The following is a 24568-nucleotide window of genomic DNA, read 5'->3' as shown; positions in this document are numbered from 1 at the left end:
TTTACAGTATGTGAATATTTGTATTCATAACTGCAAAGGAAGGAGTTTGGATATACACTGAAGTGTTAAGATAGGTTCTCTTTGAGGAGAAGAGTATTGGAAACTACTAAAGGGATATATTAACTTTTGACACTATTTCTTATTTATTTACCTTTTCAGGGCCACACCTGTGGCATGTGGAAATTCCAGGGTTAGGGGTCGGATCAGAACTGCAGCTGCCAGCCCAGGTCACAGCCATAGCAATGGCAGATCCAAGGCACTTCTGCAACCTATAGCACATCTAACCACAATGCCAGATTCTTAACCTGCTGAGCAAGGCCAGGGATCAAACTCACATCCTCATGGATATTGTGTCAGGTTCTTAACGTGCTGAGCCACAAAAGGAACGCCTGACACTATTTAGAGCTACTTCTAAAACTTAATCACAATAGGCAAATGATCATGGGCTGCTTGTATACTTTTAAATAAATAAATAACTTGGGACCTGTATCTGAAAGGCAGACTCTAAGTTAAAGTAGCTGTATTATTTCTTTCTTTCTTTCTTTCTTTTTTTGTTTGTTTGTTTGTTTGTTTGTTTTTTAGGGCCGTACCTGCAGCATATAGAGGTTCCCAGGTTAGGGATTGAATAGGAGCTGTAGCCACCGGCCTACACCACAGCCACAGCAACACCAGATCTGAGCCATGTCTGCGACCTACACTACAGCTCACAGCAATGCCAGATCCTTAACCCACTGAACAAGGCCAGGGATCAAACCCACAACCTCATGGTTCCTAGTTGGATTCCTTTCTGCTGCACCATGACAGAAACTCCCGCTTTCTTATTTCTTAAAATTTAAAAGCAAACTCAAACTTGATCACTTTTTTCTGTTCAAGAAAATGTAAATAAATACTGCCATATAAGGGAGTTGGGGCCTGTACTCTATCTGGTCACTACCTATGAACTGTGGTTAAAAGGAAAGACTATGCCTTTAGGAAAATAGAAAACACACAAAAAAAGAAAGAAATACGTCTTTCTGTGTGTATATACCTTTTTAAAAAGGAGTAGGAGAGATTAGGGCTGTAACCTCCCATCTGCCTCTGCTTCTCTCTGAATAGGTATGTCAAAAGGCTCTTTTTAAAAAATGTTTTTTGAAAAGTACATATAAAAGGAAAATAGAGATTTACCACATTAAATAACAACCCTAATGTCTCCCTGGGCCAGACGTGGGAAGACTGGAGTAGAAAGGCTGGCTTCCCTTTCACCCCAGCTTGGTGCTTTTCAAGTCACTCTCCTTTGGCTGTTTTTTTCCCTCACTCACTAAAAGAGGTGTGACAGTGGCTGTTTTCAAGGGCAGTCCCAGAGTAGCCAGGCAGTCTGCCTCAAAACAGCACAGGCAGGTGTGGCCCAGAGCTGGTGCAGCCAAGGCAAGCAAGACATCAGAGGGCTTTTTTCTAGAGACGGGTAGTCCCATCCTCCTTCCTGCAGCCCCCCCTAAAGGCAGCATCCATCGAATCAGGGAGTCATGGCTGAGACCAAAGGCAGGCCCAGTGGTCTGAGGAAATGAGAACTAGTAATTTCCCTAGTACCTGTCACTTCTCTCCCTGGCTGTGGGCTGTTCGTTTGTTTGGCCATGCCCGTGGCATGAGGAAGTTCCTGGGCTAGGGATCGAACCCCAGCCCCTGTAGTGACAATGCCGAATCCTTAACCAGTAGGCCACCAGGGAATTCCCTGAGGGCTCTTTTTTAAAAGCATTAATTTATTATTTATATCCCATCTGTTTCCAAAAAGGATTCATGGCATATTCCAAAGTCATACAGCATAAGACTGGTGAGTGGAAATTCACGAAGCCTTGTTGAGGGCAGAGCTTTCAAAATTTTCAGTGCATGATACTACTAAATTCAGTAATTCCTTAATGGCATGCTAAAGGAATACTTGCACATGTGCACATCAGATATGTAAATACGTGTGTATGTACATATATATAAATACATATAAAATGAAAGATACACACCAAACTGTCACCTATATTAATTATCCTCCAGGGATTAAAGAGGTAGGACTAAGAAAGATGAGTTTTCACCTTCTGCACCCCATATGATTTTTTCTAGTGTACTTAATGCATTTTGTATCACCAAGTCTTAGAAGGTTACTTTCTTTTTCAGAGAAAGAATAATGATAATCTGCCATGTAACCCTCACTCATCTTCATCAGTTCTCTACAGTCAAAAGGTTCTTTCTTAAAAATAGTACATCGAGGAGTTCCCATTGTGGTGCAGTCGTTAACAAATCCGACGAGGAACCATGAGGTTGCGGGTTTGATCCCTGGCCTTGCTCAGTGAGTTAAGGATCCGGAGTTACCATGAGCTATGGTGTGGGTGGCAGACACGGCTCGGATCCCGCGTTGCTGTGGCTCTGGCGTAGGCCGGTGGCTACAGCTCCGATTAGACCCCTAGCCTGGGAGCCTCCATATGCTGTGGGAATGGCTCAAGAAAAGGCAAAAAGACGAGGAAAAAAAAAAAAAAAAAAAAAGGTACATTGAGGAGTTCCCTTGTGGCACGGTAGGTTAAGGGTCCAGTATTGCTACTGCAGTGGCTTGGGTCACTGCTGTGGCCTGAGTTCAATCCCTGGCCCCAGGAACTTCTACACGCCACGAGCATGGCCAAAAAAAATTACCCCATGATGTTAAGAGCACTGTAATGTTAGACGGAGTTGAGTTCCAGTTCTCACCCTGCCACTCACCAGCTATGTGACTTTGGGCAGGTCATATATGCCCTCTGAGCCTTTGTTTTGTTTGTTTTGTCTTTTTGCCTTTTCTAGGGCCGCTCTCTTGGCATATGGAGGTTCCCAGGCTAGGGATCGAATCAGAGCTGTAGCCGCCGGCCTACACCACAGCCACAGCAATGTGGGATCCGAGCCGCGTCTGTGACCTACATCACAGCTCACTGCCATGCCAGATCCTTAACCCACTGAGCGAGGCCAGGGATCGAACCTGCAACCTCATGGTGCCTAGTTGGATTCATTAACCACTGAGCCACGACGGAAACTCTATGTTTCCTTATTTATACGTCAGGCTAGTTATTCATCTTTCCCAGGATTGTTGTGAAAAGGAGATCAAAATAGCAACAGAAAGCACTCTGTTGACACCAGTTAGAGGGTCTCATGAATGGTTGCTATGGCAATATATTTAAGTCATCTCTTTCTTCAGGACCCCTCAAGTGAAGGCATCCTAGGCAGGGAGAAGCCATGGAGCTGGATGGGACAGTGCAGTGACCAAAGAGCACAGTTACGTCAGTCAGAGGAGAGAGGAACTGAACTGGGGACCAAGGCTTGAGGAAGCAACAGATGGAGTCAACTGGAAGCCTTACGAAGACCTGGGAAAGAGAGCCAGGACGAGACCCAAGTGTAGTAATTTTTTAGTAATGTAAATGGTTATCAATAAACAAAACTGAGTACGGCCATGAGGTGCCTACCATCTCAGGTTGCTAGAGAGCAGAAGCATGCCAGCTCCACCTCCATTCTGCCTTGACCCCTCACCATTACTATGGCAACAAGCTTTCCAGTAAATGTTGGAAAAACTCATCTCTCTTCCTCTATTGGGGGTGGACGGGCGTGGGGTACTAAGTATGGAGAAAGGTCCGACTCACCGGCTCCAGCCAACCGGGAGACTGATTTCCTTAGTGAGATTAAGATCTGGACCCAAGAGTGGTTTAACCCAACCCCCAGCACTTGGCCCAAGATCTTGTCAGACAATTTCCCTCCCTGCAGAGTCCCTCGAGCAGGGCTTCTTCAGGTCTCTTCCCTGTTTGGCAGCTCAGGCGAAGCTACTCGAAATAGTAACAGCCAAGTCTAAATTAGTAAAGAACTCCAGTTATGGGTGGGCTCAAGCTAAGAAAGAGGCTCTGTGGGCCTCCTGGCTTATTTGAGCCCTGAGAACAGACTCTGTCAACACTGGCTTCATTCTTGGAGCTGAGCACCCTTCAAGGGATATCGGAGGGAGGAGGCCAAGCTCCCCAAACCAGCAGCCTCCATTTCTGCCTGAAGAAACCCAGCACACAGCATTAGGGGAGAGTGAAGATTAAGAAACCCAGCACACAGCATTAGCAGAGAGTGAAGATTAAGAGCGAGAGTCCCGGTGTCAAATCTTAGCCCAGGCCTTTTGCTAGCTGTGTGGCCTTGGGCAAGTCACTGCACCTCTTCAAGGCCAAATGCCAACTGGTTTGTTGAAGATGAAACAGAGATAACATCTGTAAAAGTACTTGGCCTTGTGCCTGGCCCATTCCAAAGCCTCAATAAAAGATATCTATAATTATTACTCTTATAGCCTTAGAAGGAACATGGGCTTTGCAGAAGGACTGGGTTTGAATCCTGGCTTGATCATTTACTGATTAGCCTGGGGTAAATTACTAAAAATTTTTGAGCTTCATGCTCCTAAGTTATAAAATGTGATGGGAGTTCCCGTCGTGGCGCAGTGGTTAACGAATCCGACTAGGAACCATGAGGTCGAGGGTTCGGTCCCTGCCCTTGCTCAGTGGGTTAAGGATCCGGCGTTGCCGTGAGCTGTGGTGTAGGTCGCAGACGCGGCTCGGATCCCACGTTGCTGTGGCTCTGGTGTAGGCCGGTGGCTACAGCTCCGATTCGACCCCTAGCCTGGGAACCTCCATATGCCGCGGAAGCGGCCCAAGAGATAGCAACAACAACAACAAAAAAATAAAAATAAAAAAAAATTAAAATAAAATGTGATGGATAAATTATAGGAAAAAAGAATCCTTCCTGCTCTTTCTGCCCCTTTCACCATCAACACTGACAACACACCAGGAAAGGAGAAAGAGAAAACTGTCCCATGGCTTAGTCTGTCCACAGGCTGTCCTGGAAGTTGAGAGGGGAGGCAGCTACAGGCTCAGGGTACCTTGGAAATGACAGTCATGGCCTGGTGTTCCAGTGAAAGTGGAAACAAAACAAATATTTACTTTTTCCTTGAATGCGCCGCTGGTTGAAACGGCCAGGTAGCACTTTACGAAACTTTGTTCCCTTAACCAAACATCCGGGTGGAAAGGAAAGCAAAAGACAAACACTCCCAGACTCATTACAGGAGGACCCTTAGAGGACAAGACCACCCCTGGGTCTCCCTCTTCCCCCACCCCTCTCCCCCATCACCTCACCTCTTTGCATTCAAGTTCAAACTCAATCCCAACACAGAGTGTCACTGCAAATTGTTTATTAAAACACAAAGCAATGGACAGTGAAAAACATCCTGATTTTTTTTTTTTTTTTTTTTTTACTTTTTGGTGGGAGTGGGGTGGGACGTGGAAGGGATAGGGACAGATGGAAACAGCCGGGAAGGAAAGACAGCTCTGTCCGCCCCCACAGCTTGCCCGGGCCAGCCAGGTTCAAAGCCCCTCAATCACATCTCGCTATGTCGCTGCAAATGCATATTGTGGCTACAGACAGAGAGTGGGTTTGGCCTCTGCCAGGAGAAGATGGGAATCAAGAGTAGGAGCTACAGGGGTGACTAAGAACCTGACACTATTCTCCAGTACTTGGTACAGAACAGAGAAGACAGGCCCCTTCTAGAGCGGCGGGGTGGTGGGCTTCCTGACAAGCCAGGGTAGGCCAGTAATGGTTGCACAAGAGGCTGCCCTCAGCTCTGAATGAGCAGCTGGTCCGAGCATGGGAGAACTTGGTGGAAGGGAAATCCAAGGAGGGAATGCGTCCAGGGTCAAATTTCTTTTCATTCCCTGGATCATGACACACCAGGGAAGAGCGGAGTCCAGAATGTCTCGTTCCTGGTTCTGCCATAAGGCCTTTCCCTGCCAACCCTCCCCTCCCACCTGGCAACCCAGCCCTCCTTTCCCGACAGTTGTCCTCTAAAAGGACGGAAAGCGCACTTCAGAATGTTGTTGTTTTTCCTCATACTGAAATGAAGCCCTGAAGCTCAAAATAGAGGCGAGAATGGAGTTCTGCTGTTCCTGGTACCGTGTGCCCCCACCGCCCAAGCCTGCCTGGATGCGAGAGGCGCCAGGGCCCTCTCTGCCAACTCCAACAGGCACTACGGTTTCCCTGGCTGCCACCACAATCCTGGCTCCTGGTTTTTCTACTCCTGGAGGGTTAGTGGGGGTGGCGGCGGGGGGACAGGGAACCCATCCCAAAAGATCCATTCTGCTCTCTTCCTGCCAACAGCCAGTCTCCAAATCATCTGCCCTTATCAAAATAATTTGGCAACCTGAAGCAAGCTAGCCACAGGCAGCTGGGCAAGGACACACCGGATCGGCAGCAAGCTACCCACATACAGAGAAGAACACACCCTTGCTGGGCAGCAGACCCACTGGTGCCAATCTAGTCTTGTAACAAAATGAGGCAATCTAGCCCTCTTGCCCCAGAAGGTGTCTAAATGCAGAAAGAGTCCTAGCTCGGACTGAAAGGGAAAAATTACTCTGATCTCTCTGAAGCTTGAACATTAAGGCTTCTTTGCAATTGTCTTAGAGCTCTTTGATCCCTAATTACATCTTTACAGAGAAGAGGAGCAGATTTCTTCTAAGATTTCTGAACCAACCCTGGGTGTTTCTAGTTCTGCCTCCGTACCATCCCTTAGCCTTGCCCTAGGTTCCTTCCCCCAGGGCTGAGGCAGAAGGAGGCCCGAAGCTTACCCACCCTCCTCACATTGTTTTTTAAAAACAAGAGCATCTATTAGGCTCTCACTCTGGAAAGCGCACCTGCTCTCCCAGGTCCTTTTGGAGAGGCATGGAGGACAGTATTGCCACTTGATGCCATTAAGGCTCCTCGAGGCAAGAAGACACTTGAATTAGGTCAGAGCCGGCCAGCAAAGGGGAGGGGAAGGAAGGGACGGGGAAGCAGTCCCACAGCAGAGACTGTAAGACCCCCTGCCCAGACCTGAATCAAGAGGGAACGCCCACCCTGGCTCAGAGCAGGGGAGGAAAAGGCACTGTGCTGACCGGGTGGGTCTTTCCCTAAACCCCAGGGAGGGTGGAGAACCTGCTGATTCTTCCCCCTGGGCTTCCCAAGGTGAGCTGGATTTCTAGGGAAAGGAATTTAAGTGCTAGGAAAGGGAAAATACTGCTGCTGTTTTCTGAAGTTCAACTGAGTTCTAGAAGCCATGGCCAGGCCATCCCAGGAGAGGGTAGAGGCAGGATAAGAAGGAAGAGAAATTCCTTAAAACAGAAGCTTCTCCAAAAATAAAAGAAGTCAAATCACAATTCTAAAACTGGATTAAACAGTTCCCAGGCACAGAAAGGGGGAGGTAAACTGAACTCAAACTTCACCCCATCTCTTCAAAGCCCAAGTGACCTCTAATGTGATCCCCCATTTCAGGCCAGTATCTCTTAGGCCAACAGTGGAAACAAGAACATAAGATCACACTCTCGCACCAACAAGTGGCCTGCAGGCCCTGTGCTTTTCCTGCGAGTTGACCACTGATGCTTGAAGAGAACCATCTTCCAAGTCACCAGAACTCTAGGTTAACACTGAGCAGCTTCTCCTCAATAGTGGAGATTTTTTTCAGGAAAATGTATCTGGTTTGGGGGACATGGGTCCCACAGGTTGTTTCCTGGCATGTTTCCATCTTCTGGAATGGAGCCCCCCACCCCCTCAAAGTCTGACCCAAATCAGGGCTACACTGCAGAATCTCAGCCCATCTCCAGAAGACATCTTTCCCTGGTCCTCCTGGAAACTGAACCCAAGCCACACTTCTGGCAAAAAGAGTTTCAGCCTTGGCCGTTTGCTCTTGGTTTTGGCCAGAGGGGCTCCAGAGGATCTGAACACCCAGGACAGAGTGTGGATCCAGAAGAGCCCAGGCCTCTCCTTCCCTACCCCTAACAGGCATTACTAATTGCCTCCCCAGCCCTGGTCAGGCTCCCTTAGGGCGTGGCCTCTCCATTCTAGCACCAGCTCAAGATACAGACGTGGGGACAAACAGTGCAAAAAGCAAAAGGTGAACAACAGAGAATTCTTGACACACACAATACAAAAATAAAAATAAAGAGGACCCCATCCCACCCCTTTAACCTAACCTAAACTTCATGTACCTATATCATCTTGAAAGAGCCAAAAAAAAAAAAAAAAAAAAAAAGCTTTCAAGTTCAGCATCACAAGCCAACTGTAACCAGCCCTGGGCAGCTCTGTGAGCTGGGTGGGTGGGCTTGGCTCCAGGGGGCTCTACCCCTCCCCACCATGCTTCTTCCTGTTTCCTCACTTCCCCTTTAGTGTTCGTGAGCCATAGAAAGATGTTCCTTCCTTTCAGGCACAACCAAAGAGGAAAGTGCCCATCCCTATCCCTGAGCTCAGGGGAAACGGGTGGGCTTGGAAACAGAGGCAGAAGCAAAGCTGCTTGGCTTACAGTACCGTTAGGAAATGGCCCCAGGAGCCAGGGCTTCCTCTGAGACTCTGAGTCACGGAGGGGGAGGGTTGGGGTGAGGAGGTGGGGAGCCCGTCTTCCTCAGAGAGACCCGGGCAAACTGATGAACAAGGCAAAATGGAGGCGGCAAGTCCTCCTTCTGCATCCTGTCTAATCCACTGGCAGTGGCCTGCGACTCCAGGGAACTGGGATGGAATAGGAAGTGGGAACCCCTGTCAGAAGCCCACTCACTAGTCAAGATGCCCACTGCACCAGGCAGGCGGTCCCCAGGACCAGACATCCACCTCCATCATCCTTTAATGCCAGGAGCTTTGGCTGATCACAGCCTCAGGCCACAGCCGTTCAGCTGCCTCCATGCCCAAAGCCTAAGTCACAGCGAAAACGAAGGGCTACGACTCTCAAAGTACTGAAGGCTGACCTGGAGTCACTCATTCAGAACCAAAACCCAGGACGTGGGCCCAAGGGCTATTTATGTTGTCGAACATATGGAGCTCTTGAAAAACATGTCCAAAAAAGCCAAACTCAAAACTCAACACATTCTAAAACGCTGGGCCTGGCCCAAGAGTCTATGCTGCTCCCGCCAAGCAGAGCTGACCCTGTGGCCTGCTATACACAGAATTCCTTGTAGCTTGGTGGGTCCTCCCTCACTGCTGCCCTAGCTGGGGAAAGGATGACGGGGACCAGAAAGAAGGGGGACAGGGAAGCTTCGTTTCCTGCAGAAATTTTCCCAGGGAATTCGAGACAGACACCTAGATGCTAAGGAGCGGCCGCAGAGCTGCCAGGACTGTGGCTGACCAGCAGTCTTCCAGCCCCGTCACACCAAGACCCCAGCTATGATGGACAGGGAAATGAAAGGACAGAGGGGCACACTCTTAAGGTCAGTGAGAGGAACAACTGGGCCAGAACCCAACCAGTCTAGTTCCTTGGGGCAGCTCTAGGCTTAAACCAGAACTGGCTGAACCAGAAGGACGTGGGACAAAATGAATGCCGGGTACTAGTTACTCTCAACAGTGGTCAGTCACTTAGTAGGGCTCAAGTCTCTGAGGTTGCTCTTAAGTTATGCTAACATAAGCCTTTTCTAATCCAAAGACCAGAAGAGACTTTTAAGGTCAAGTGTTCTGTTGCTGCAGGCTGGAAAACGTCCCTGTCCCCTGGCAGCGAGACCCTACAAAGGGGCCAGTCAAAGAACTGCTGGGTCAGGTCCTCCGGGCTGCTGGCTCAGAGATCCAGGGAGGGAGGTACCAGTAAGTTGAGGGGGTGGAGGATAAGACATTCAAGCAGAGGGAACCCCAAATCCCCATGTCTCCTTCCCTTCTTGGCAATAACTTAGCAGAATGGCTGAGAGAGAAGAGATTTCAAATGAGCCAGGTTCAGAAAAAGAGAGAGAGAGGAAATCAAGTCCCCAACAGGCACTGAAATCAAAATGACTTGTTGTGATAAGAAGTCAGAGGCAACTTGAGGACCTGACATCAACTAATTGTCTTGGATACCAGACAGTCCTCTAACTGGCACATGTCAGGGAGACAAGCAATGACAAAGCTCAAACACTTAAGGTGGAACTATCACTGGGCTAAAACCAGAAAGGCTTCCAAGTAGGGAAGCTTCTGCTTTTCTTTCTTTTTAATCCCCCTCCGTTTTCATCTTTATCATAAAATTATACACCTACGCAAGCGCACGCACACGCACGCACACACACGCGCACACACACACACACACACACACCCCTCACGCTTTCAATCCCAGGACATCTGAAAACTTATCTGGACATAACTCCAGAACATACCCAACTCCCAGCGCTGGCCTTCTCAACTAAGAAGATGACATTTCCCTGCTGTTAATTAAAAAAGGAACCGTGTCTGCTCTGAGTTCAGAGTCCTTTCCACTGGGTATATGGATGAGGGCCCTTGACCAGGTAGGATCCAGTTTACCCAACGTACCCTAGAGAGGAGAGACGGCCCAGGGCCACCACAAAGAGAGAACTAGGACTGGAGCAGGTCTGGGACCAGGTGGTGGATGAGGGCTGCTCTCTACCCACTATGCCTCTTTTCATCTCCTTTAAGAGTGAGTCTGAGTTGTGTGTGTGTGTGTGTGTGTGTTTTCGTTGGTCTGTTTTTGTTAATCACTGTGAAAAATAAAGAGTGAGTGAGTCTGAATTGTGTGTGTGTGTGTGTGTGTGTGTGTGTGTGTGTGTGTGTGTGATTGTTTTCGTTGGTCTGTTTTTGCTAATCTCTGAAAAATACAGAAACCCAAACCAACACGTTTGGTTTCTTTACCACGCCCCTCCACCTGTTCAGGATGGCAGTTTGTTCTCACAACCGGCAGAGGCAGAAGAGAGTTGGGATGAAGACTCCAAAGGCCACCAGGATGGGGAACATGAGGCTGCTGTTGTCCGAGGCATAGGGGTTGGGCGTGCGGGGGCCCGACTGCACCCGGTTCTTATTGGTCTGTCTTTTGAGATTAGACCCTTCATCGTATTCTTCTTCTTCCTCCTCTTCCTCTTTCTTCTCCAGGCCTGGATGAGGCTGCAGCTTTGGTACATCTGATATGAGCAAGAAGACATGTTTTCAGTAAGACCCATAGCATTTAAGAGAGGCCCTTACGAGCAGTAAAGGGAACCACAATAGGAGTTCCCATCGTGGCTCAGCAGTTAACAAATCAGACTAGGAACCATGAGGTTGCGGGTTCGATCCCTGGCCTTGCTCAGTGGGTTAAGGATCCAGCGTTGCTGTGGCTGTGGTGTAGGTCGGCAGCTACAGACCCGATTAGACCCCTAGAGCCTGGGAACCTCCATATGCTGCCAGTGCGGCCCAAGAAAAGGCAAAAAGATAAAAACAAACAAACAAACAAAAAAAACAGAACCACAATAGAGAGTCTGTGACCTACGCAGGGTCCACAGGAAAGAGCAGAAACAGCTCCAGCCTAGAGAGCAGCAGACTGCAGCAAACACTTTGTCTTCTTTAGATTTAACTAAACCATAGTAAAAGCCCTGTGCACAGAGAGGCTCACTGTCTCCCCTTCCTGCCCTACTTTGCTTCAGAGCCAGAGGGAACCAGATTGGACAAGGGCAATGACCTAACACCCAAAACTTCACATTTTCAACACCTCCCCTCACAACCCCACCTTCCCTTCTGACTCACACAGTGACCAAGGAAAAGCTAACCATGGAGCTCTGGGTTCTCAGCACACACTACCCCTCTGTCCTCCACCCCCTCCTTAGGGACTCTGCCTACAAATCAGTTGGGGGTCAAAACATCCTCTGGGATGTCACAATATCAGTATGGGGGTGGGGGCACATGAGGACAATAGGGTGAGAGCTTCAGTGCATCCAGGATGAGTTGTGGTGAGAGCTTCAGTGCATCCTGAATGATGAGTTGGTGGATGGCACAGGGGTGATGAGGAGAAAAGTCACTGAGACAAAAGCTTCCCCTGCAAAAATCAGCCTGGGAAAACTGGCAGCCAGGGCAACCTCAGCCCTGAGGAGGAGGTGTACCCAGGCTGGACCCCAAAGACAAGGAGACATTAATAAATGAGCTTCTGCTCAGTGCAGTCCAGTGATGCGGCACTCCCTCAGAGCAGACCACAGCACTCAAAGACCCTTCCTTCCGCCTTTGTCTCTTTCTGCCCCCAAGACAGAAATGTCAAAAGAGACAGAAAAAGGATGAGTTTTACACAATTCCAAATGATCGCAAGGGTCAGGGCACACTAATGAGTACCATTATCATTATTATTTTTATTTCTTATGGCCACGGCTGCAGCATATGGAAGTTCCCAGGCTAGGGGTCGATTTGGAGCTGCAGCTGCCGGCCTACACCACAACCACAGCAATGCAGGATCCAAGTCGCATCTGCGACCCACCCCATAGCTCACGACAACACGAGATCCTTAACCCACCGAGCACGGCCAGGGATCGAACCTGCACGCTCATGGATATGAGTCAGGTTCTTAACACGCTGAGTCACAACAGGAACTCCGCCCCCCATTTTTTTTTTTTTTTTTTTTTTTTGTCTTTTGTCTTTTTGTCTTTTGTTGTTGTTGCTATTTCTTGGGCCGCTCCCGCGGCATATGGAGGTTCCCAGGCTAGGGGTTGAATCAGAGCTGTAGCCACCGGCCTACACCAGAGGCACAGCAACGCAGGATCCGAGCCGCGTCTGCAACCTACACCACAGCTCACGGCAACGCCGGATCGTTAACCCACTGAGCAAGGGCAGGGACCGAACCCGCAACCTCATGGTTCCTAGTCGGATTCGTTAACCACTGCGCCACGACGGGAACTCCCGCCCCCCATTTTTAATCTCAATTTACAATGAAGTTAAAAGATTTCGTCCAAAATCAAATTACTGATTAAATGGCAACAGCGAGATCTGAACACAGATCTTACTTTAAAGCTTATGGCCAGCACCACTCTCCACTTCACCTCCAGCCACCTGACTGCGGGCTCCCCACGGTCTGGCTTTAAGTGTTAGTTTTCAAAACAGTGATCAACTCCACCATCCCCCAAGGTTTCCTCAGTCGTATCCTTTCGCCCACATCAAAAAGCAGATTGGAAACACAACTTACCGTCCACTGTCCCAGCCATGATGTAGAGTGCACAGACTTTGGGATTGTCGTAGTACCCCTGGGAAATGGGAAACAATGGTCAACCCCCACGGCAGCCAGCACCCCCCTGCTCCTGGTCCCTGGAGCTTGTCCCCAGCTGCAAGGGTGGCATCAGAGCGTTACCTTGACAAACTCAATGTAGAGTTTCCCTGTGAAGGTGGACACCTCCCCCTGGACGCTCAGCTTCCCTTTCCTGATGCTCATGGGGATGATTTCATCATGGGCTGTACTGTGCCCCACACGATCAAAGATGTCCAAGTCCTTCACCACGACATGGCCATTCAATCGCACATCAAATACCTTCCAAGATGAGAAAAGGACACAGTGTCAGAACCATCTGCTTTGCAGCTCTCAAGCAGCTGGGCATCAGGCACCTGCCTAGGCTTCAAGTTCCAACGTAATTTTAGGAATGACAGGGCTAGACATACGCCAGGGTGGCCAGAGTCCTCTACCTGAACCAAATTCCCTCACTGTCAAAGTCTCACACTGGCCTGAGGGAACAAAGAATATACACAAAAAGCTCAGCATGGGAAGTTCCCTGATGGTCTAGTGGTTAGGGACTTGATGCTTTCACCACTAAGGCCAGGGCTCGATCCCTGGTCTGGGAACTGAGATCCCACATCAAGCTGCTGCACACTGTGATCAAAAAGAGCTCAACACAGAAAGAAGCAAGTTCACACGAAGGGACAGGAAAAGGACAGGGCTAAAAACAAGAAGGTGCTGACAACCAAGGGAGGGATCATAACCAGGAGGGCCTTAAGAGGATTAGTTAGTTGCCAAGAACTGAGATTCTGGCCCTGCCTTCTGTCACCAACCCTAAGGCAAGTGCAAGCCTTGACAGGAATGAAACTCAGCTTTTGGGGGGGCGCGGGGGCGGGGGGACGGCAATCCAGCTTTTCCTCAAGTCACATCTGTTCCTTCCTTCTGGGGCGCTCTCACATTCTCCGGCCTTGGCAGGGGGCTGTCCAAGGGTTGCAGGTGTCGCACTGGGGCCTGACCAGGCCTCACCTTCTGCTGGGATTGCGCAAAGTAGACCTCGGCAAATTTCAACACCAGCACGTAGTCCCCCTCCTCCTTGATGGGCACCTCGTAGCCAAAGGTCTCCTCATTGTACCTCTCCGTCTGATACAGGATCTGGTCCTCAGGGTTGGAACGCAGGATTGGCAGTTTCATGCCATAGTCAGAGGCTGGGGACAAAAGACAAGAGAAATCATATCAGAGGCAAAATAGAAAAGAACCACCAGAGGCATTTCCAGGGCAGTGCTAAAAACCCTGCCGGCGGCAGGGGCCACCCCCACCACACCTGGCTCCAAAGAGGCCGGCCACAGAGGCAGGACTCAAGACAGCCATTCCCAACTAAGAGTAAAATGAAAGAAACCAAACACTGATCACCCCAACGAGCTCCTGTAGCCCTCACAGCAGAACTTTTGGAAAGCCTGTGAAAACGTTTCCCCAACCAGACCCAGAGTGATGGGAAGGCAAGGAGTCTAACTCATTATAAGAACAAAGAGCTTCAGAGAAACCTCATAAAACAAGGGGGTGGCCAGGAACACTATCAGACCATCAAGTTCAAAGAATGTTTTTTTCCTCATTCAGAAGAGCTGTCTAAATAAAAAACAGGATATCTGTTAGGAAAGTCATTCTTCATTGTCCTTCCTACAAATAAGATACCAGCTTTAGTGGCTTTTTATCTTTTTTCAATCGAAAAGTTCTGAGACCGGTCAAAAGAAACATGCTCATAAAAAAAAGGATGTGATGCTCTCTAACTTCCTTTGGATCCAAGCATCTTACTTCCCACAGGCTCACAAAACTCAACCGTACCACGCTCTTAAAAATTCCCCCAGACGAACCAAAAGAAGAAAAAAAGTTACTCCTGGCAGTGCCCTGGCAGCACAGTGGGTTAAGGACCTTGCATTACCACCGCTGTGGCTCTGGTTACCACTGTGGTATGGATTCGATCCCTGGTCTGGGAACTTTTACAAGCTGTGGTCAAGACCAAAAATAAAAAGGTCCTCCTGTATCCCCAGCACCTAACAGTCCCTGGCACATAAACAGGTACCTGATATTATTCGATCAACAAACAAATGACAACAAAGGGGGACCTGCAGAACAGTGAAGCCATGCCATCCCCTCCATGGGGCCAGAGCCATGCCAGCACGGAGGGAAAATGTGCCATGGTCCTATTAGCACCTCTGCCGACAATGCCCAGGTCCTGAGGGAGACACCTCTCCTACTACTTCAGACAGACCAGGAATAAGACAGGGTAAAAGTACGAAGTTCTTACTTACTTGGACAGGTATCTAAGGAGCCGAAAACTCTACGGCCCCCAGCCTCTCCCCAACCTTAGAAGATCGATCCGTACATGTTTTTCTCTCCCCCATGTAATACACTAAACCTGGGTCTTTCCTCAAATACAAGATTCCAAATTTAAGACCTCAAAACTGGAGTTCCCTTCATTGCTCAGCAGTTAACGAACCCAACTAGGATTCACGAGGATGTGGGTTCAATCCCGGGCCTTACTAGTGGGTTGAGCATCCAGTGTCGCTGTGAGCTGTGGTGTATCTCAGGTGCAGCTCAGAGCCCAAGTTGCTGTGGCTGTGGTATAGGCCAGCAGCTGTAGCTCCGATTCAACCCCTCGCCTGGGAACTTCCATACACTGCGGGTGCGGCCCTAAAAAAAAAAAATTTCAAAACCACCTTCTAATCTCACTCGGTGACTTGGAAGACATTTGGCACCTAGATCCTCGGGCACACGCTCAGTCAGTCATCCCTGGAGCTTTGTCTTCTGAACCTCTAAGGGAGAGGACCTTTTATCTCCAAAGGAGGTAAAAGAGTAACTAAAAGATCCAGTGGCTAAGGTCATGCCCTCCGATAAATAAACAGAACAGTTAACAGTTCCTGTAAGCGAAGAGCAGCCAGGAGATCAGATGGCCTGATGAGACAATGGACAGGAAACTCATTGCACTTTTGTCTTCAGACATTTTTTCTTCCTATTTCTCCTCAAGAAATCCAAGGAGGATAGCTGAGTAGCGCAACAAAGGATGTACTGCCAACTGCCCCAGCTCAGTCCTGGGCTCCAACCACAAACCCATAAAGATTAAAAGACTGTAGTCCTCTTCCAGCTGAGTTCTAAAAATCTTCCTCTTCCATGAGGACTGTGATCGTTAAATATTTGGAATGTTAACTAAAGAATTGCTTTTCAGATACACAGAAAATGTGCATGTGTGGAGAATCTTTTTTCTCCCCTTGTGGCATGGAAAAAGTGAGAAACTGATGGTAATGTAATCTGTGGCGGTCTCAGTCCCACAAAAACTTAACAACCTTGGAATTACCTTTAAATAGTTTCCCTTTAAAGCCCAAGTGGCCTTCCCACGAGACTCGCCACATGCAGTTCAATTTGCCCAAGTCCCTAGAGAGACAAGAGCAAAAGGGACTTCTGCTTCCCCACTTAGCTTTTAGGCATTCTCAGCTAATAGCTATCTGTAATAGGAATTCCCCTTGTGGCTTAGCAGGTTAGGAACCAGACTAGTATTCTGCTCAGTGGGTTAAGGATCCATCGTTGACACAAGCTGTGGCATAGGTCATAGATATGGCTCGGATCTCGAGTTGCTGTGGCTGTGCTGTAGGTTGGCAGCTGCAGCTCCAATTTGACCCCTAGCCTGGGAACTTCCATATGCTGCGGGTGCAGCTCTTAAAAAAAAAAAAAAGATTTCAAAAGCACCTTCTAATCTCACTCGGTGACTTGGAAGATATTTGGCTCCTAGAACTTCCATGTTGTGGGTGTGGCCCTAAAAGGTAAAGGAAAAAACAACAACAAACCAGTTCTCTGAAATACAGTGAAGTGTATACAGGGCAGCACAATGCTGAAACTGGCATGATACAGCTTGGACAGTCAACCGAAGAAGGAAGGACCCACACTACGTCCACTGCTTCTTAGCCCTAGACAATGGAGTCGCCAGGCTACCTGAAAAACGCAGCCCAGGTCTGAGGGTATAATGAGCCTGGATTTGAACCCTGGCTCTGCCACCTACTATGTGATGTGGAACAAGCTGTCTTCCTTAGGGGTTTTCTCACCTGTAAAATGGGGTCTCACCTAAATTCTCTACTGTGAGAGAATGCTCCCAGGAGGCCTGTAAAGAAGCCTGGCTCCTATATGACAGTACAGGGAGAGATTCTAAATAAAGTCCTTGGCCTTAAGTAAATCGGAGGCAGCAGTGACTCTCATGCTATCTTTCAAGCTCTTATCTCCCCAAGGCCAAATCCTTCCCCAGCCAAAAGGAAAGGGTCTTCCTTGTGCCTACACAATGAGTCATCCATAGTCTCAGGCCCCTCGCCAGCTTTCTTCCCCTCCAGAGCCACATTCTGCCCTACTTTTAATTCCATGCTAAAGGTCATCGAGCAAAATTTTAAAAAGATAAAGACACTTTAACCTCTTCTGGACAGGAGAATTTGCAGACTCATGTCACTGATTTCTAAAGCATGACAAGTTTTATGAAGAAGAAAACAAGGCTCAGAGAAGTAAACTGAGTTCTTCAAGGTCATACAAGGGACTAGCAGGCATCTTTCTGTGAAAAGGAAATAGCCTCTCTCCTAAAACCAAGCCAAGTTCTATGCCCTCAGGCCAAAACCCAGAAAGAGCAAGTTAAAAAGAACCTGGAATGCGCAGCATGCCAAATTCCCAAACGGAGCGCCTCTGAATCACTCTCTGTGGCCGTACTTCTATCTGCTGAAGCACACAGGTTGAAAGAAAGCGCCTTTCCCAGGCTGCAGCATCTTCTGTGAGCACTAGCTATCCTCAAGGCAAGAATGAAATTCAATAAACATTTATGAAGTGCCTTTGAAAGCAAAAGCCACTAGGTGCCCTGGGCCACTCAGTTAGGAGAATGCCACACTACAAAGACCTATAGAGAAACAGCAGAGTTCAAAAGCAGGCCAAACTCTTATCTGGATTAACCTGGCAACAAACACCTGAATGCATTCAACATGAAAGTGGGACCTTCCTCCCGTGCTGGCATGTGGGAAAAAAAAGACAAGCCGCCCCTACCACAATTAGTGAAAATAGCTGCAAGAGGTAAGGGTCTCCAAGTGCCTGGCACACCCTTACCAAACAGTGTCAGAGAAGAGCAGAGCTGTGCTTGCCTTGGTGGTGCGGACTCCTTAAGAGCACAGAAAATAGAGAGCTGCCTTCTGAGAGGAAAATTAATCACTTCTCAGCCCCAGACCTAATGCCAGCAAAACACTGCTCTCTGGAGTCTGCTAAGTGCCATGTTGCAACTGGCTAGTCGGAGCTACAAGCTGCAAACTGACAACGGCCCTCCACTTTCCATAATGCTGCTACAATTCATGCTACTCTCCTTAATGCTGCTACAATTCATGTCCAAATGGACCGTCAGAGTGGAGCTGGGAGCCTCCAATTATAGACTGCCAGGATCTAAGACAGGACCCCAGTACCTGTGAGCTTTGGTCATTTGGTAATACTCTTCTGAAGGAACTATGACCATGAGCCAATAACCCAAGGATAGAGAGAGAGCCTGGCTGACTGCTGACCAGGTGAAAAAGTAAAATAAAGTAAAGTAAAGCAAAACAAAACAAAACAAAACCCACCTCCACCAGCAAATTAAAACCAGGATTTCTGAATAAGGGGAGTAACTGAGGACTAAACCTGTGTGGTGGTAGCTCCCTCCTCTGCACAATGGACCCAACAGGGTAACAGAACCTACGTAAAGCCTGTTAAACCTAAGGAACCATCTGTACAGTGTCTCCCCACAGCTATCTGAAGAGGCAAAGTCCACAAACGGTCTCTAATTTCCTCCAGGGCTCCTTCCTCCCTGTTCATACCCATGAAGAAAGAGGAAGGGCCCAGGATGGAGATAGCAATGATCTTCTGTTCTTAAGTCTGGCTTTGACTGCTGTTACAGCCAAAGACCAGGGCCCTGACTCAGCTGAACCCAGGCTACTGAGACCTCCATGCCAGGGCTAAATAAATTCCAGAGCTAAACTGAAGACACACACAGAGAGTTTTGGAAAACAGCCCTGGGTCTCAACACCCTCACATGTATGGAAGCAATAAACCCTCTAATATAATAAACTCCAGGACATTGCAATTAACTTGGAAGAATTTAAGTTAAACCCTTTAGGAAAGGCAAGATCCAAATCTGGGCATCGTGGGGGGAAAAAAAAAGAGAGAGAGAAAGTCTGTCTCCTAGTTTTCTGGAGATGGCGTATTGCCGATTTGGCAGCCTCTGAACCCAGCATACAGCATAAATCTCCTTCCAACACATGAAGCAAGAACTTCCTTCTTAAACCTGTTTTCCAATCCTACTGACAGAAGACAGAGAGTCCAGAGCAGATATTCCCAGAGTCGTCTGGCATGACCTACATCATAAGGCCCTGGTGCAGAAACCTGGGTTTAATCTACAGGTCTAAAATTTTCATTTTTCACCCGCTCTCCTGGCAGTTCTTACACTGACTTTGAGAACTGTTCGGCTCTGTAAAAATGACTGCTGTTCTATCAATTAAATCAAATCATTTTCCCCATAAGATGGAATCACACCTCTCAAGACCACTGAGGGTAGGTTCTCTGCACTGGCGGATAGAATATTCGGATCTTACACTGACTGACCCAGTTGAAACACCACCAGCCTCCTGCGCAGTAAGGTTTCAATATAACCACCCTCTAGGGAGGGCCTGCAGCTTCTACTTTTAAGCACACACACCCTCCTCGCTCCAAAGGGGGGTGGGGGAGGAGGCTACAATCAAAACTTTCCTGGCCTATCCTCTTCAAAATTCCTTTTTTTTCTGGCTAAGAATCAAGCCCAGCTCCTGCACAAGAGATAAGAAAAGTGGCCGATTTCTGGGTCGGCAGGAATCTACCAGAAACTGACTTGAAAGGAGAGCAAAACCACCAGGAGAGAGACACCGATAACCGAAAAACCTGTGAGGCCTCGAGGTGGCAATAGGCCGCCCTCGTCTTTACTTTCCCAGCTCCCGTGGAGGTGAGAGGTTACGAAAATGCACAGTGCGAGGTCCAAATATAACTTCTCGCCAACTCTGACTCTAAGGCTCTTGGTAGCTTCAAATCAGCACCAAGCTCTGGGCTCTTATCGGGTCACCGAGGAAACAGTAGAGAGAAACTTCACTCCAGAGACGTGGCTTGGGCTTGGGGCCCGCAGCCCTCGGCGTGCTGCGCCCGGCAACGCAGGCCCAGGATCCAGAGACTCTACCGAGGGGCTCTCACCTCGGCCCACCCGGCCTTCCAGAGGGTCCTTGCGGAAGTGGATCCCGTGCACGTCCACATGCGCCTCCCCGCCCGCGTTAACGGCCCAAATCACGCTCTCGGGCAGCCCGGCCCCCGCCAAGCCAACCACGCCGAACCCCGGCTCCCGGAGCGCCGGCAGCAGCAGGAGGAGCAGCAGTCGCAGGAACGCCACAGCGGCTCCCTCAACCGCCCGGGCGCCCAGCATGGCGGCCACCACAGCGGGGGCAGCCTCCGCCGAGCCTAGTTCTCAGCCGGCCGCCAGGCCGCCCCGGACTCAGAAAAACAGCGCCACGGGCCGCTGTGCCTCAGCTGCTGGGGACATGTCGCTCTCAGGCCTCTTTCTCAGCCACGGTGCCGCCTCCCACCTTGGGAACAACCTACCCCAGCGCCCAGCCCCCGGCCACGACCCTGCATCCAATCAGCGCCCAGCCCTCATTAATTATCCACCACCCCGCCGGGAGGCATCCTCCCATTGGCTGCCACACGCGAGAAGGGGCGTGGCTACTCCCAGGCGCCAGCCCAACCATCAGGCACGAGAGGGAGCGCGCGCAGAGGTTGGGAGTTCGGTTGAAGCGGCGGTTCAGTGCGGAAGTGGTAGGGTGCAGCGCCCAGGCGGCCCCGGAATTCCGCAGCTGAATAAGAAAGGTGGACTGGGGGGAAGGTTTAGGGTAGGGCGCACTGACACGTCGCCAGCACTTCCGGTGCTCCAGATTTGGGGGACTGAATAGGTTCCTGAGGGGGCGTTACTGACTTTCCCGCCCCCTCTTTCTCTGGGCATAAACATAAGCTCTAGGAAGAGCAGTGGACATCTTCCGACCTGAGACTTAGTCTTTTTCGCTGAGTGAGGCATAAAACCCGTCCTCCCCCAGAAAGGCCACAAGCACAGGTTTTTCAGGGAAAGGGTCCCACGAGGACGAGATCCCGCCCCCACCCCTAAGAGGATTCGGGGCTGGTGGTAGCGTCCAGATAGCCGTCCAATCAGAAGCCTCCAACGCAGCGGAAACGCGTGGCTTTTGGGGGCGGGGCTCCAGGCTACCCGGGTTTCCATGGCGACAGCTGTGAAGGGGCGGGGCTGGGGCTTTCCCGGCCCAGGCAAAGGGACCGGAGGGCGCTTCTCTAGCTGGAGGTTCAGCAAAGGCTTGATCACTGGTCCCACCCTGCTCTGGCAGTTTATCCAGCGCTCTCCTCCCTTCGCGATCCCTTTGCCGTGGTCGCTGCCAGAACTCCCACCTCTCGGATGAACTGTGTCTCAGGAGCCGAGTATTGCCCAAGGGATCACATCGCAAGTTTAGGGCGGAGCCAAAGCAAAATCCCGTTTGTTCCACAAATATTTATCGAGACCCTTCTGCTAGATTTAGCAGATAAAACACAGGAAGCCCAGTTAAATTTGAATTTCAAATAAGTGGAACATACTTAAGCTAAAAATAATTTATTGTTTGCCTAAATTCAAACTTAACAGAGTTTTTTTGCTTTTTATCTGACAACCCTGCCTACTACCTGCCAGGCAATTTGTTTTGTGCAACGACGAACGAAATCACACCCAGGGTCCAAAATGAGAATCACAGCCCCGGGAGTTTCCGGTGTGGCTCAGCGGGTTAAGAACCTAACAGTAGTATCCACGAGGATGCAGTTGGATCCCTGGTCTTGCTCCTTGGGTTAAGGATCAAGCATGCTTTGGGGCACATATGGCAGCGAACTTCCATGTGCCACAGGTACTGCCCTAAAAAGAAAAAAAGAGTTCCATCCTGGCTCAGAGGAAATAAATCTGACTAGTATACATGAGGACAGACACAGGTTCAATCCCTGCCTTCACTCACTGGGTTAAGGATCTCGTGTAACTGTGGCTGTGGTGTAGGCCGGCAGCTGTAGCTCTGATTTGACCCCTAGCCTGGGAACCTCCATTTGCTGTGGGTGTGGCCCTTAAAAAAAAGAGAGAGAGAGAATCACAGTCCTGATTCAAGTTTCGTTAGAACAGTGATTAGTGCTCTAAATCAGAAAAGTGGGGTAACAAAATGGAGTATAAGTGGGGGATTTAAATGCACCTGAAGAGATAAATAAATAAATGGCCCTGAATTCCTTGCTCAGCCCTCAGGAGCAGATCCCACAGAGATAAATTTTGGAGTATCCTGTCCCCACTCTCCCCCCTCCTTTGCAAGAATCCAGACTTGCTTCCTCCCACAGACATGTTTCCCTTTCCAGACCTCTTTGGGGCCCTACCCAGGAGTTTCTTTTTCTTTCTTTCTTTTTTTTTCAGGGCTACACCTGCAGCATATGGAAGTTCCCAGACTAGGAATTGAATCGGAGCTGCAGCTGCCAGCCTACTCTACAGCCCCAGCAATGAGTGATCCAAGCCACATCTTCGACCTACACCACAGCTCACTGCAATGCTGGATCCTTAACCCACTAAGCAGGGCCAGGGATGGAACCAGCATCCTCATAGATACTAGTTGTGAAAGCCTATGTTCACACAAACACTTGTACATGAACGTTCATAGCAGCATTATTCATAGTGGCCAAAAAGTGGAAGCAAGCCAGATGTCCCTCAACCAATGAATGGATTTTTTTTTTCTTTTTTGGCTGCCCTGCAGCATATAGAGTTTCCAGGCCATGGATCAGATCTGAGCCACACTTGCAACCTACACCACAGCTGAAAGCAACACCAGATCCTTTAACCCATTGTGCCAGGCGGGGTATTGAACCTGCATCCTGGCACTGCAGAAATGACACTGGTCCCATTTCACTACAGTTGCAACTCCATGAATGGATTATTGATTGATTGATTGATTGATCGATTTTGCTTTTTAGGGCTGCACCTGCATCATATGGAGGTTCCCAGGCTAGGGATCAAATCGGAGCTGTAGCCTCTGGCCTATGCCATAGCCACAGCAATAGCAACACCAGATCTGAGCCACATCTGTGACCTACCCCATAGCTCACAACAACACCAGATCCTTAACCCACTGAGGGAGGCCAGGGATTGAACCCACAACCTCATGGTTCCTAGTCAAATTCGTTTCCGCTGTGCCATGACGGGAACTCCCTCCCCATGAATGGATTTTTAAAATGTGGTATGTCTATACAATATGTTATTCAGCCAGAAAAAGTAATGAACAGGCTAACAACGTGGATAAATCTTGAAAGCATCATACTGAGTGAAAGAAGCCAGAAAAAAAAGGCCGCAAAGTCTATTATTGCATTTATATAAAATGTCCAGAATAGGCAAATTGATAGAAACAACAAGTAGATTAGTGGTTGTCTGGGCTGGGGGAGTAGGAAAATTGGGGGATAATGCTAAAGAATATGGGGTGCCTTTCTAGGGTATCAAAAATATCTAAAATCAATTGTGGTGTTTGCCCAACTCTGTGTACAACATTGCACAATATTCTAAAAACCATTGAATTGTACATGTTAAATGGGTGAGTTGTATGGTATGTGAATTATGTCTGAATAAAACAGTTATCAAAAAGAAGAAAGAGGAATTCCCATTGTGGTTCAGTGGTAACAAACCCAACTAGTATCTACACGGACCCGGGTTTGATCCCTGGCCCCGTTCAGTGGGCTAAAGATCTGGTGCCATGAGCTGCTGTGTAGGTCACAGATACAGCTCAGATCCCGTGTAGCTGTGTCTGTGGTGTAGGCTGGCAGCTGTGGCTCCAATTCCACCCCTAGCCTGAGAACTTTCCTATGCTGCAGGTGGGGCCCTAAAAAGGAAAAAAACAACAACAAAAAACAGAAAAGGCAGAGGGGGAGGGAGAAGGGGAGGAAGAGGGGAGAAGGGAGGAGATGATGCACATTAGAATTGAATAGTGCTGGGCACAAGCCAGCCCTCAGCCTATTGTTATCTTGGAATAAAAGGGATCCTGAGTTCTTACTTTTTGCAACTTGTAACCCCTACCTGCCCTGTGAAAGTTTGCCAGAATTTTTTAGGAATGGCCAGAGCTTGTGATAAGTAAAGTCACAGAAGTTGGAACATTTTCAAACTCCTTTCTGCCGAAGGACACTGTGGCCCTCGAAGGTGACAGTGTCTTCTGTAAATGGTACCCCGTCACCCTGGGGCTAGTGAAATTGGTGGTACCATTAACGGGAATTTTTTTAGCAGAAGTGTCCATTCCCTTGTTTCATCAAACTCCTTCCCTTTTCTTATCTCATGAGATCCTTACAGCATAAGAAAGCCCCATCACCTACAAACGCCATGTAAACTGAGGAAACAAGCCCACAGGGAGAGGGGCCAGCAATTTTCAAATGGTGGACATCGCTCCTGCCAGTAGAAGTTGGTGCCCAGAGGGTGGGGTCTCATTTGAGAGGGTCTGACTCGGGGCAGTCTCCTGGGGGCAAAGGGTGGCTGAGGTGGGGTGAGTCAAGTTTCTA

The 24568-nt window shown here is 49.0% G+C and overlaps 1 protein-coding gene across 1 annotated transcript; it reads right to left on the bottom strand.

The window, feature by feature from the left end:
• Nucleotides 1-5177: 5177 nt before the first annotated feature.
• MLEC (malectin) lies at nt 5178-20553 on the bottom strand. The gene is made up of 5 exons (XM_001928694.7): nt 20180-20553; nt 13952-14130; nt 13067-13243; nt 12905-12962; nt 5178-10886 (listed from the first exon to the last, which is right to left on the bottom strand). The coding sequence occupies exons 1-5, from the start codon at nt 20403-20405 to the stop codon at nt 10657-10659; spliced, it is 870 nt and encodes a 289-aa protein (XP_001928729.1). The 5' UTR covers nt 20406-20553; the 3' UTR covers nt 5178-10656.
• Between the last annotated feature and the right edge of the window lie 4015 nt (nt 20554-24568).

This window comes from Sus scrofa, chromosome 14, assembly GCF_054392235.1.
Source record: "Sus scrofa isolate SSC_HxYL_T2T_F1_AM1 chromosome 14, Sscrofa_HxYL_maternal_Yorkshire_Landrace_v2.0, whole genome shotgun sequence".
Lineage (NCBI taxonomy): Eukaryota > Metazoa > Chordata > Mammalia > Artiodactyla > Suidae > Sus > Sus scrofa.
Note: the sequence above shows the minus strand (reverse complement) of the source record. Positions and strands in the feature narration are given on the sequence as shown.

Coding starts and splice junctions, on each gene's coding strand:
- MLEC (XM_001928694.7), bottom strand. CDS start 20,405: ATGCTGGGCGCCCGGGCGGTTGAGGGAGCCGCTGTGGCGTTCCTGCGA. Junction 13,244..13,951: donor TTGCGCAATCCCAGCAGAAG/GTGAGGCCTGGT, acceptor TCATCTTGGAAG/GTATTTGATGTGCGATTGAA. Junction 10,887..12,904: donor CATGGCTGGGACAGTGGACG/GTAAGTTGTGTT, acceptor TGCTCATATCAG/ATGTACCAAAGCTGCAGCCT.